Source organism: Hylobates moloch, unplaced genomic scaffold, assembly GCF_009828535.3.
Source record: "Hylobates moloch isolate HMO894 unplaced genomic scaffold, HMol_V3 SCAFFOLD_7, whole genome shotgun sequence".
Lineage (NCBI taxonomy): Eukaryota > Metazoa > Chordata > Mammalia > Primates > Hylobatidae > Hylobates > Hylobates moloch.
The window spans coordinates 96,813,326-96,825,014 of NW_026652282.1; the positions used below are offsets into that span (position 1 = coordinate 96,813,326).

The 11,689-nt window shown below is 41.0% G+C and overlaps 1 protein-coding gene and 1 non-coding gene across 2 annotated transcripts in view; one reads left to right on the forward strand and one right to left on the reverse strand.

The window, feature by feature from the left end:
• Nucleotides 1–6,638, reverse strand: part of IL13RA2 (interleukin 13 receptor subunit alpha 2) — a 29,178-nt gene extending 22,540 nt beyond the window's left edge. The window contains exon 1 of the mRNA XM_032756248.2: nt 6,569–6,638. Within this exon, the coding sequence (XP_032612139.1) occupies nt 6,569–6,638 (70 nt within the window). The remainder of the gene's footprint in view (nt 1–6,568) is intronic.
• On the forward strand, nt 3,453–3,559 carry LOC116812309 (U6 spliceosomal RNA). The gene has a single exon (XR_004370621.1). It is a non-coding gene; the product is annotated as a U6 spliceosomal RNA (small nuclear RNA).
• Nucleotides 6,639–11,689: the final 5,051 nt, after the last annotated feature.

Sequence of the window (11,689 nt, forward strand, 5' to 3'; positions counted from 1 at the left end):
CATTTGTTTTCTTCTGAATTTGTTTTCTGCAGCAAAACTCATCAGAAACAAAAAAAACCTTACTATTATATATTTTTGTAAGGCAGTTTAAAATTGTGGTTGTTAGTCCTTGGCTTATACGATTCAGACCAAAGATCTGAATCAAAGGAATGGCAGAAATTCTGATTCTAGTCCTAATTTCAAAATGCAGAATAGGAACACACAGACTTTATTGTATTTTGAAAACTTTGAAACTAAGGGATCAAACAATATAGCTGTGCATATTCCCAAAGAGTTTTAGTAAGTGCATATCTCTAGGCAAAATTCTGTTCATTCTGGCTTAGCTAAGCAGGCTATTTGGAATGCAGAACATAGAGGGCAGCTAGTTCATCATTTCAGGCTCTTGCCATCTGCTTCTTCCTCATGCCCTCCTCTCTCCTGGCCCTCTCCTCTTCTTTTCTTCTTTCTACTTTTCTCTTTTTCTTTTTTCCCTCTTTTCCTCTCTCCTACTGATGTTCCTCTTTTCCATTAGTGGAAATTAATATACTTTTGCATCACTGGCTGTCCTTATTTTCAAAATACTGGGACATCCTCTCTTCACAGTACATTTTTCATTAGTTTTTTTGGCTTCAGAATAATATTTTCCATTATGTCACTTGTAGATTAAACTTGCACGTTTGTAAGCTTACTTTTTAAAAGTGCTTATGACTTAAAAAAAAAAAAAAAGTCACTGTTCAGTTGCCTGTAGGCAGAGTTTTACTGTTTTGTAGCAGACTGATTGCCCTTCACAGAAATGAATTTCCAGCTTTAAGACGACTGGTTCCTTATACTCATGGGCTTAAAGACTAAATCCACCTCATAATCCTAAGTGGTAGGTCTACTTACTTCTCCCACTTTCTCATTGTTTTGATAACTGCTTTTGAACCTAGACTAGACAATGTTTTTTAAGGTTCCTTAGAGTCTCTATTTTTATAACCTGTGCTTAATTTCTACCTTTGCTTGCTATATTGGTGCTGACATGGCCACAGGCATCCATCCAGATCTTTATTTCACAGGCATTTCCTGAGATCCATTTTGTACTCAACGCTGCAGATAAGAAAACAAGCAAGACACAGTGTTTCCTGCCCTCAAATCTATTGACAGGGCAGACCAAAAAAATTAAAAATAGTCATAAAGTGTGGGCTTTCTCTCAGACTACTGGTAGAAATGTGAATTGATGCAATCCTTTTTGGAAGTGAAGTGCCTGAGATTACTAGCTGTCTCCTAATATTCACTGTCCCCTCCTTCAGTGGTAATGGAACCCCCAAGTTGTAGCTGGGCACGTGGCCACGCAAAACAAATACTACAGTTCTGAGTGTCTTTTCAGCTATATGCGGCAGGGTATTAAGTTCTGGTCTAAGAGATGTAAATGGAAGTGTTATCTCCAATCCCTTAAGTCAGGCCTTCAAAGAGAATAGACCTTTTCTCCCCTTACCTGTTGTTCCTTTCCTCCAGCCTGCTTGTTAGAATGTGGTCTTGGCATTGAGCCACCTTTGATCAAACAAATGAGGGAAACACCCTAGGCACGGCAGAACAAGTTGAGAGTGGCCCAAGGCCCTTGTTGGCCTCATGCAATAAAGGTGCGTACTTTTCATGCAGCCCTGGCTGGATTAGCTATCCCCACACAGTCATGTGAGCGCAACATAAACCACTGTCTTTTTAAAGCAGAACCTGTGATCTAAAACTAATTAGAGGAGTATTGAAAAATGCGTATCAAAACACTTTAAAAGTTCATATCCTTTTAGGCCAGCCACAGTGGCTCACACCCATAATCCCAGCACTTTGGGAGGCCGAGGCGGGCAGATCACTTGAGGTCAGGAGTTTGAGACCAGCCTGGCCAACACGGTGAAACCCTGTCTCTACAAAAATACAAAAATTAGCCAGGCATGGTGGTGCATGCTTGTAGTCTCAGCTACTTGGGAAGTGAGAGAATTGCTTGAACCTGGGAGGCGGAGGTTGCAGTGAGCTGAGATCACGTCACTGCACTCCAGCCTGGGTAATAGAGCCAGATCTTGTCTCAAAAAAAAAAAAAGTTCATATCCTTTTAACCCCAAATTTCCAGGTAATCAAAGAAGTATGTGCTTCTACAGTCTCTTTTCCACATAACCTTTGAGTCTGAAGCTCCTGCAGCATTCTTATGAAGGGCCACATTTAGCTTATATAGCACTTCCTTTGGCTAAAGCCTCTGACCAAGTACCTGGGAAATAAACCATACTCAGCCACCCCACTTGCAAATATTACAACCACAAAATGTTGAAGTAGACATTTTTCACAGGGACAAAAATACAATATGACAATACTTCAATGTCCCCCTTTGAGGTTTTCAAAGTCCTGAATGTTGTAAACAAGAGGATATAAGTGGGCCAGGCACTGTGGCTCATGCCTGTGATCCCAGCACTTTAGGGGGCCTAGGCAGGTAGATCACTTGAGATCAGGAGTTCGAGACCAGCCTGGCCAACATGGTGAAACCCTGTCTCTGCAGACGGGTGCCTGTAATCCCAACTACTCAGGAGGCTGAGGCAGGAGAATTATTTCAATCAGGAGGCGAGGTTGCAGTGAGCCAAGGTTGCACCACTGCACTCCAACCTGGGAGACAGAGCAAGACTCTGTCTCAAGAAAAAAAAAAAAAAAGATATAAGTGCTGGAGGACCCTCTATGGCTTTCTAGTGATTCTGCTGCTATGAGCTGCTCACAGGTGCCATAGCACTTCTTCCACCATCATGAGTTGTTGCCATAGTTTTCCGAATGCTGTTCTGGCAGTGCACTCACACAGCTTTAATCTTTTGCTGTCTCCACATTTTCCAATGACTGGCAGCTCACTCCACATGCTTTGGTTATTATCAGAATATCCTGAAATTCAAGTTTTCTCTCAATGAATCATGTTATTTCTATCAACAGTGTACACTGTTCTTCCTGCAAAAGTGCTAGATAAAGGCCGGGCGCGGTGGCTCACGCTTGTAATCCCAGCACTTTGGGAGGCCGAGGCGGGCGGATCACGAGGTCAGGAGATCGAGACCACGGTGAAACCCCGTCTCTACTAAAAATACAAAACATTAGCCAGGCGTGGTGGCGGGCGCCTGTAGTCCCAGCTACTCGGAGAGGCTGAGGCAGGAGAATGGCGTGAACCCGGGAGGCGGAGCTTGCGGTGAGCCGAGATTGCGCCACTGCACTCCAGCCTGGGCGACAGAGCGAGACTCCGTCCAAAAAAAAAAAAAAAAAAAAAGTGCTAGATAAAGAAGATAGCTGATTCCATAACCAAAGATTAATCACTGCTGGATGAGCAAAGTCAAGCATGCCAGGGAAAGAGAACTATGTGGAGTAGAATCATTTCAAAGAACATAGCCTTGTCTTCCATTTTAAAGCATCAATGGAGGGTTAGAATGACTAGCACCTCTTACCCTCTAGCCCCACTTTACTCCTTAGAAAAGGGTGGGGTTCTCACTTTAGCAGCACATATACTAAAACTGGGATGATACAGATAAGATTAGCATAGCCCTTGGACAAGGATGACACATAAATTCTTGAAGCATTCCATTAAAAAAAAAGATTTTTTAAAAAAGTTGGGGCACTCTTAGGGAGGTCCTAAGCCCTCCTTATTTTCTTAATACTTACAACCAGAAGACAATGAAGTATATGTACAAATTTTCATATGCAAACACTTTCTTGGCTTCCACTATCTATGACCATGGCTTAAATACAGATGTAGAAATAGAGGCCAGAGAAGTTAAATGATGTTCCATCAATCTTCTTTCATTCTAGTTTGTGTATGTAAGTATTGCCACTGTGATCATTTTTCAGCTTTGCAAAAATTTCAGCTCACAGACTTGTCTGTTTTTACTAAATCCATCAGCCAGATTTTGCTTTTTCCTCTTCTTTATTAAATTGAGATCAGCTTGCATTCCCCAAACTAAACTTGTTCCTCTGCCTTATTATAACTTCCTAACAAAATCCCAATTCTGGATGAATCAAACTCTCAGATTTTTTCTGTGCTTGTACCTGAGCAGGTGAGTGCCCATGAAAGAAGTCCCACCATAGATTACTTCCATGATAAGTGCATGACATTTCATTTTAAACAAGCCCACAGTACTACCTCAGAAGCCCTATTACTTGTCTCTGTTCAACTTCATTCCATTACTGACCATTACAAACCTTTTCCATTCTCTTAAATCGTCTCATCCCTTCTCCCCTGATCTCAGCACATGAGCTTGCCTCTTACTTTGAAAAACAAAATCAAAACCATCAGATGGAAATTCCCTCATTTTTCTGATTTGAAACAAGAATCTTTCCACATTCTCTCTTCTTTCCCTCCTGCTCCTCATGTCTGTTTTGAATTCTAACCCTGCTCACACTTTCAAAAATGTTACACTCATTTTTTTCATCTCTCTTATATATCTTCCACGTACATAATAAGATGTATGTATGGATACACGCATCTCAGCTAAATACATCTCATTCACTTTTAAACCTGTTCATTTCTCCCTGACCATAAATATAGAAACAAATTACCTTGCCTACATATTGTCTGCAGCTACTGCCCCAATACTCCCATCTTCTTCACAGCCAAATTTCCAGAAACTTCCCCTCTCGCTCTTCATCACTCCATTTCCTTCTGGGTTCTTCCTTCACCTCACCACCAATCCATGGCTCTACTGAAACAGATCCTACTAGAATAAATAATGACCTCCATGTTACTGAATCTAATTAATATTTTAATCCCAATCTTATTTATATTTCAGCAGCATTCACCTGTTTATCATCATCCTTCTTAAAACACTTTTCCCTTGGCTTTTCTGACACCTGTTTCCCAGTTTTCTTTCTACCTCTCTGGTCACTTTTTCATTTAATTTTCAGGCTTATCCATTACTTATCCTAATAGTAAATGTCAGAGTTCTTTGAGGTTTGGCCCAAGGCCTTCACCTCTTCTGATTCTATATCCTCCCTATGTAATTTTATCTGCCCCGACAGCTTCCATTATCCTCTATATACCAATGACTTTCAAACATATATCTCTGATATACTTTGGATATTTGTCCCCTCCTAATCTCATGTTGAAATCTGATCCCCACTGGGCCGGGCGCGGTGGCTCACGCTTGTAATCCCAGCACTTTGGGAGGCGGAGGCGGGCGGATCATGAGGTCAGGAGATCGAGACCACGGTGAAACCCCGTCTCTACTAAAAATACAAAAAAATTAGCCGGGCGTGGTGGCGGGCGCCTGTAGTCCCAGCTACTTGGAGACGCTGAGGCAGGAGAATAGCGTGAACCCGGGAGGCGGAGCTTGCAGTGAGCCGAGATTGCGCCACTGCACTCCAGCCTGGGCGACAGCGTGAGACTCCGTCTCAAAAAAAAAAAAAAAAGAAAGAAATCTGATCCCCACTGTTGAAAGTGGGGCCTAGTGAGAGGTCTTTGGGTCATAAAGGCAGATCCCTCATGAATGGCTTGGTGCTGTCCCCTTGGTAATGAGTCAGTTCTTGCTCTATTATTAGTTCACGTAGATATGATTGTTAAAAAGAGTCTGGCACATTCCTCCTCACTCTCTCTTCTTCCCTCTCTTGCATGTGACACACCTGCTCCCACTTTGCCTTCCCCCATGATTGAAAGCTTCTTGAGGTCCTTACCAGAATCTGATGCCAGCACCATGCTTCTTGTACAGCCTACAGAAACATGAACCAAATAAACTCTTTTATCTATTAAACTACCCAGCCTCAGGTATTCCTTTATAGCAACACAAAACAGACTGAGACAATCTCCCATGTGAACTATTCTTCTAGCTCCAGGGATGTATATCTAATTGCTTTTTAAATATCTTCACTTGGAAGTCTCAAACATACGTCAAATGCAAAATGTCAAATGCCAGAATCATGATCTCCCACTTGAAAACAGGTGTTCTTGCAGTATCCATTCAACAGTAGAAGCCAGAGAGTTACCCTAGACATCTACGCACCACCATAGCCAATCCATAGTCAAGTCCTGTCCATTTCTCAAATATCACTCATCAGTCACCAAAGGATTTTTCTCAATAATATTTTTAAGCTATATAATTAACACACTTATCAAAGAAAAGCATGGAGAAGAAAGTATATCTTCCTTGGAACAGTACTAAATTTCTGCTTAGTCAGATTATCTTAAAGTATCTACAAAATCCTTCAATACATGATTTCAAATTACTGATGGATGATATAATTCAGTTTTCTCTGTTTCAGAGAACATGAAATCCACGAAGATTACAAATACCCAAAACATTAACACAACTTTTTTTTTTTGAGACAGGGTCTCACTCTGTCACCAAGGCTGGAGTGCAGTGGCACAATCTTGGCTCACTGCAACATCCATCTCCCAGGTTCAACCAATTCTCCTGCCCCAGCCTCTCGAGTAGCTGGAATTGCAGACACCTGCCACCTGCCTGGCTAGTTTTTGTATTTTTAGTAGACACAGGGTTTCACCATGTTGGCCAGGCTAGTCTCAAACTCCTGACCTCAGGTGATCCGCCAGCACCTCCCAAAGTGCTGGGATTACAGGTGTGAGCCACCACGCTCGGCCAACCCAACTTACCATCTTCCTTTTCTTTATTTCCTTTATCAAATTCTAGGATGACTTCCCAAGCCAGAAACCTAGAAGTCATCTTAGATTCCTCTCTCTCATTTATCCTCAACCACCATTTCATGCACATACACAGTATCCTAAAGATTCTAAGCATCTTTGCAGTCCATCTGTGTCACTCCTTTTTCACTGCCACGACAGATTCTAGCCATCACCATCTCTTGCCTAATCAACAGCAATAACCTCCTAATGCATTTTCCATCTTACAATAAGTCAGGTTCTGGTCATTCTCACACTGTAGCTAGTATGACCTTCTAAAAAGTCAAATAAGTTCAAACTTTTTCATTGGTTTCCCATTGCTCTACAGAATAATTTGTAATAATGCACAATTCAATGTGCTTCTGGTGTGACAGTGTTTTTCTAAGCACTTCACTGTATTAATTCACTTAGTCCTTACTATGGTATTATGATGTAGGTACTGATGTTATCACATTTTACTAATATAGAAACTGTGACATAGAGAAGCTACATGATTTCCTTGGGGTCTCATAGCTATCAAGTGATGGAGCCAAAATTCAAAGCCTGGCAATGCCATTTCAGAGTTTGTGCCTTTAACCTCTATATTGTGTTGTTGTATAAAACAACATACAAAATGTTTAGCATGGCTAGCAATACTTTTCCACTTTTAGACTCATCTTCTACTTATAGGTCTTGAAAAGTTGGGTCTTATTTTATCTCTAAACCTTTTCCCACTGATGTCAATACTGCTTTACCTAGTCTAGTCATTTAGATTTAGCTCAGGTACCACTTCATTCTATAAGCTTTCTCTATTCTCTTCCCCAGATTGCATTGTGAGTCTCCTCTGTACTCTCTACTAAAATATAAGTGAATAAAATTCTGCAATATTTTAAAAGGCGCTCACCATTTAGTGGACAGTCTTCTAACCAGACCAGTATGTGGCTACATTATTTTGAGACAATCATTTGTGGTTAGCTCTATTTTTTCTCTTTTTCATCCCGTTTCTAGAAGATAAATGGGCCTGTTTATTGTTTCTTACCCAAGGGAATTCCTCCTCCCCTATTGCCACTTGTCCACACTTGCCTTCCTGGCTTTAATTTTTCCAAAACCCAGACTCATGGAGAGATTATGCTCTCTCATATCAGTGAGGATCTCAAGAGAACAGATGAAATTCCTTTTAGAGCACTGAGAGATGGAAAAGGGACACAGACTTTAGACAAAAAGAAGACAGGAGTCTGAAAGGAGTTGGTGGTGGCAGGGAAAATAGGGAACAGCTCAACATTTGATGGCAGCCTAAAACAGGGGCAAAAGCTCAGAAAAGTTTCAATGAGTGTGCTGAGCCTGAAATACAGGGGACCCAAACTCAGCAGTGATCCAGTCCCCCAAGCTCCCAAGCAGCAGCAGCAAACATGAAAGGACCATTCCAGGTGGAGACAAAATGGGGTATCAGGGAGTTGACAGAAGATTAATGATCAATAGCCAAAAGGGCCTCCCCAATACTGATGGTCTCCAACTTACAATGGTTCAATTTACAATTTTTTGACTTTATGATGGTGCAAAACCATCACATTTTGATATACGTTGAATTTTGATCGTTTCCCAGGCTAGTGATACGCAGTTACATGAGATAGTCAACACTTTATTATAAAATAGGCTTTCTGTTACATGATTTGCTAAACTGTAGGCTAATGTAAGGGTTCTGAGAACGTTTATGGGAGGCTAGGCTAAGCTATGATGTTGGTAGGTTAGGTGTATTAAACACATTTTCAGCTTATATTTTCAACATACAATGGGTTTATTATAACCTCATCATAATTTGAGGAGCACCTGTGTTTTGGTATAGCCTAAGGCCTCAAAACATTTGCATAACTCAACAGGAGGCTTGAGTATTGACTAAAATTGTGTATCTTACTTTCCTGGCAGAATGTTGACTACAGGATAGCTCATAAGAACATTTTAAAATGTGAAATTTCTTGCATGTCCATTTGTGGACTAGATTCATACTAATGTCACTTATAATACAATGTAGTAAGTTCCAGGAAAGAGGCAAGCACTTAGAAGCACAGAGGACAGGTACTCAATCTGGTCTTGGGAATGGTGGTCAGGTAATTAAATAAATGCAGAGTTGATAAAGTTTAATGAATTCAGGGATCTACAAATAGTTTCTTTTGGCTGCAGTATAAAATGTACATAGGCATGCCTTTTGAGCCACATTAAAAGACTTTGGACTTCATCCTGAGAGCTATCAGTTAGTACTGAAGGATTTCTAAACCTGAGGGATATATCCAATAGACAGCCCAGTTTAACACATATAAACTGCAGGAATAGGGCTTTGGCCACCCTTGAAAGAACAGATCTGGGGGGGACAAGAAAGGAGACAGAAGCAACAAGTTAGGAGACTTTTAAATAGTTCAGAATAGAGATAATCAAGGCCCATACTACAAAAATAGTAATGCTCTAAAACAGAGGGAACACATAACATATGTTAAGAAGGTAAAATGGACAGGCTTTAGTGATCAGTTGAAAACAGAGAATAGAACTGGAGAGATTATAGAGATATTTGGACCACTGAATTTGCACGTAGCATTTGCAATAGAGTAGTTCACAAATGAGACTACAGAGTGACCAGAAAAGTAGGAGGAAGGAAAGGATAAAGTGGTATCACAGAAACTAATGAAGCAGAAGATTTCAAAGAGAGAGTATTCAAAAGCAAAGTGCCTCACATGTCAAAAAATTTGGGGGCTTGGGAAAGTAGGACAAGAATTGAAATGTGTCTGTTACATTTGGAAATAAGAAGTAATTAGCCACCTTAGTAAAGGCAGTTACATGTGTGGACCACTTTTTATTGAAGCCTTGTTATATAGGTTGTACAGAACTTGGTTATACAGGGAATGGTCAAGAAAAGGTGTCTCTTTTATTTACTTCTTATTTTTATTTTTGTCGTGAAAAGAACTCAGTGGGAGGAAAATGTTAAAAATACAGAGAAGAAAGAGGATAATTATGAAAAGAGACCCTGAGAAAGCAAGAGGACAGCATGGGCTCTAAATCACAGACAAATCGAACTTGGACTGATAGAGGGCTAGTTTTTCCTCTCAGACAGGACAAAAGCATGAGTGAAGATACAATTCAATGTGTGTGTAAAAAACAGGAAGGTGGGTGGATAAGTGGTTCAAGCAGACCTGATGTCTTTTTTTGTGTTTGTGAAATAGCAGGCAAGCCCTTCTCCTGAGATAAATGCATAATAGCTGAGTTGGAGGCCTAAAAAGAGAGGAAAAAGTTTGTAGCAGCCAGTAAAGAGGATGTAAAAGAGCCGAGGGAATTCCAGAAGAATCTGAGTAAGGACATGGAGAAGGATGATCTGGTTAGCACTGATTCATTCTGCAGTTCTCAGCTCAGACGTCACCTCCTGCTCAAAGAAGATGAAGTCCCTGTTACATGTTTTCAGAGAACTGACTACCTTTCTTTTAGAGACTTATCATGGTTTTAATCTTATATTAATTTGTGAGATTATCTGATTAATTTATCAGATAAATTGGACTGCAATCATATTTGTGAGGTCAGGGATCATATTTATTTTGCTCATCACTGTATCATTTAACCCTTAGTTTCCCATCTCTAAAATGTGGAGAACAATAATTCCTCTCTACATGACCAGGAAATGGATATAGTTAGGTTAGCGTGAAACTGGAATTTAAGATATGAGAAGACAGGGACTTCCGATTGTTCATTGATGTATCCCTGGTGCCTAGCACAGTGCATGACACATTGTAGAAGCTCAATAAGTATTTACCTGAATGAATGAAACAAATATGGCTTCATATTTGGTGTCATAGGACACCAAGTCTCTTGACTTCCATTCTAGTGCTCTTCCCATTCTCCCACAGCTATCCACAGTAGATGATTGACACATTATGTTTATTATGTTAAGGGTCAATGCATATGCATTATTATCTTTGTTTTACTCAAGAAGAAAGTGAAGCTCTGAGAGATGAAGTATCATGTGCAAATTAAACAGCTAGTAAGTGGTGGATCAAAATTCAATCCTAGATCTGCATCACTCCAAAATCTGATCCCTTTCTAGTATTCCACACTGCCTACTCAGATATTAGACAATAAAAGATTTCATACATGAACCTTTCTAGGGGTATGCATAGTTGAAATTGAAACTTTCCCGTCAACCTCCCCACTGGCAAAGAAAAATAAACAAAAAAAAGCATTACTTTAGTGGTAAAAATCTCAGGAAAAGTAACTATGACAGGCCAATGAAGATAACATTTACCGGCATTCACCTATCATTGCCTCCCACATCACACCATGGAAGCACCTACCAATCTACTCTATGTGACCCTATACATTATCCATCTCCCCAGAATAAATTTTTAGCCCACAGGCACAATGGAAGACCCAATTCTAAAGAGCTTATCTTCTCAGAATTGTCTCAGAGTGACCACAGAAGCAGCATGGAGTAATGGAAAAAGCCACATAGATCTCGGCATGACAGTGATACGGGAGGGGGGCAGGAAAGTCCTGGGTAGAGAAGGATGGAGTCCCTGGCAAGGGCTCCACCCTAGAGCCTGTGCCCATGGACCTAAGTGAGAACAGGCACTCCTGTTTTCATGCCCAAATGTTGCATTTTCCAAGACCACTCTGGCCCACCATGTCCCCCATCCTGTGCCCATAAAAACTTGAGACCATAGCGGGCATGGACACAAGCAGTTGGACATCGAGAAGAACAGAGGAACACACCAGCAGACACCAGCAGACATCAGTAGACCAGTGATGGCAGAACAATGTGGACACCGAGGGGAGTTTGGCCAGGAGCGGTTGGGGGAGTATCCAGGGGAAGACCACCTTCCCACTCCATCCTCCTTCTGACTCCTCATCCATCTCACTGAGAGCCACCTCCACCACTCAATAAAACCTTGCATTCATCCTCCAAGCCAATGTGTGATCTGATTTTTCCGGTACACTGGGCAAGAACTCGGGATACAGAAAGGGGGGAGGGATAGCATTAGGAGATATACCTAATGTTAAATGACGAGTTAATGGGTGCAGCACACCAACATGGCACATGTATACATATGTAACAAACCTGCACGTTGTGCACATGTACCC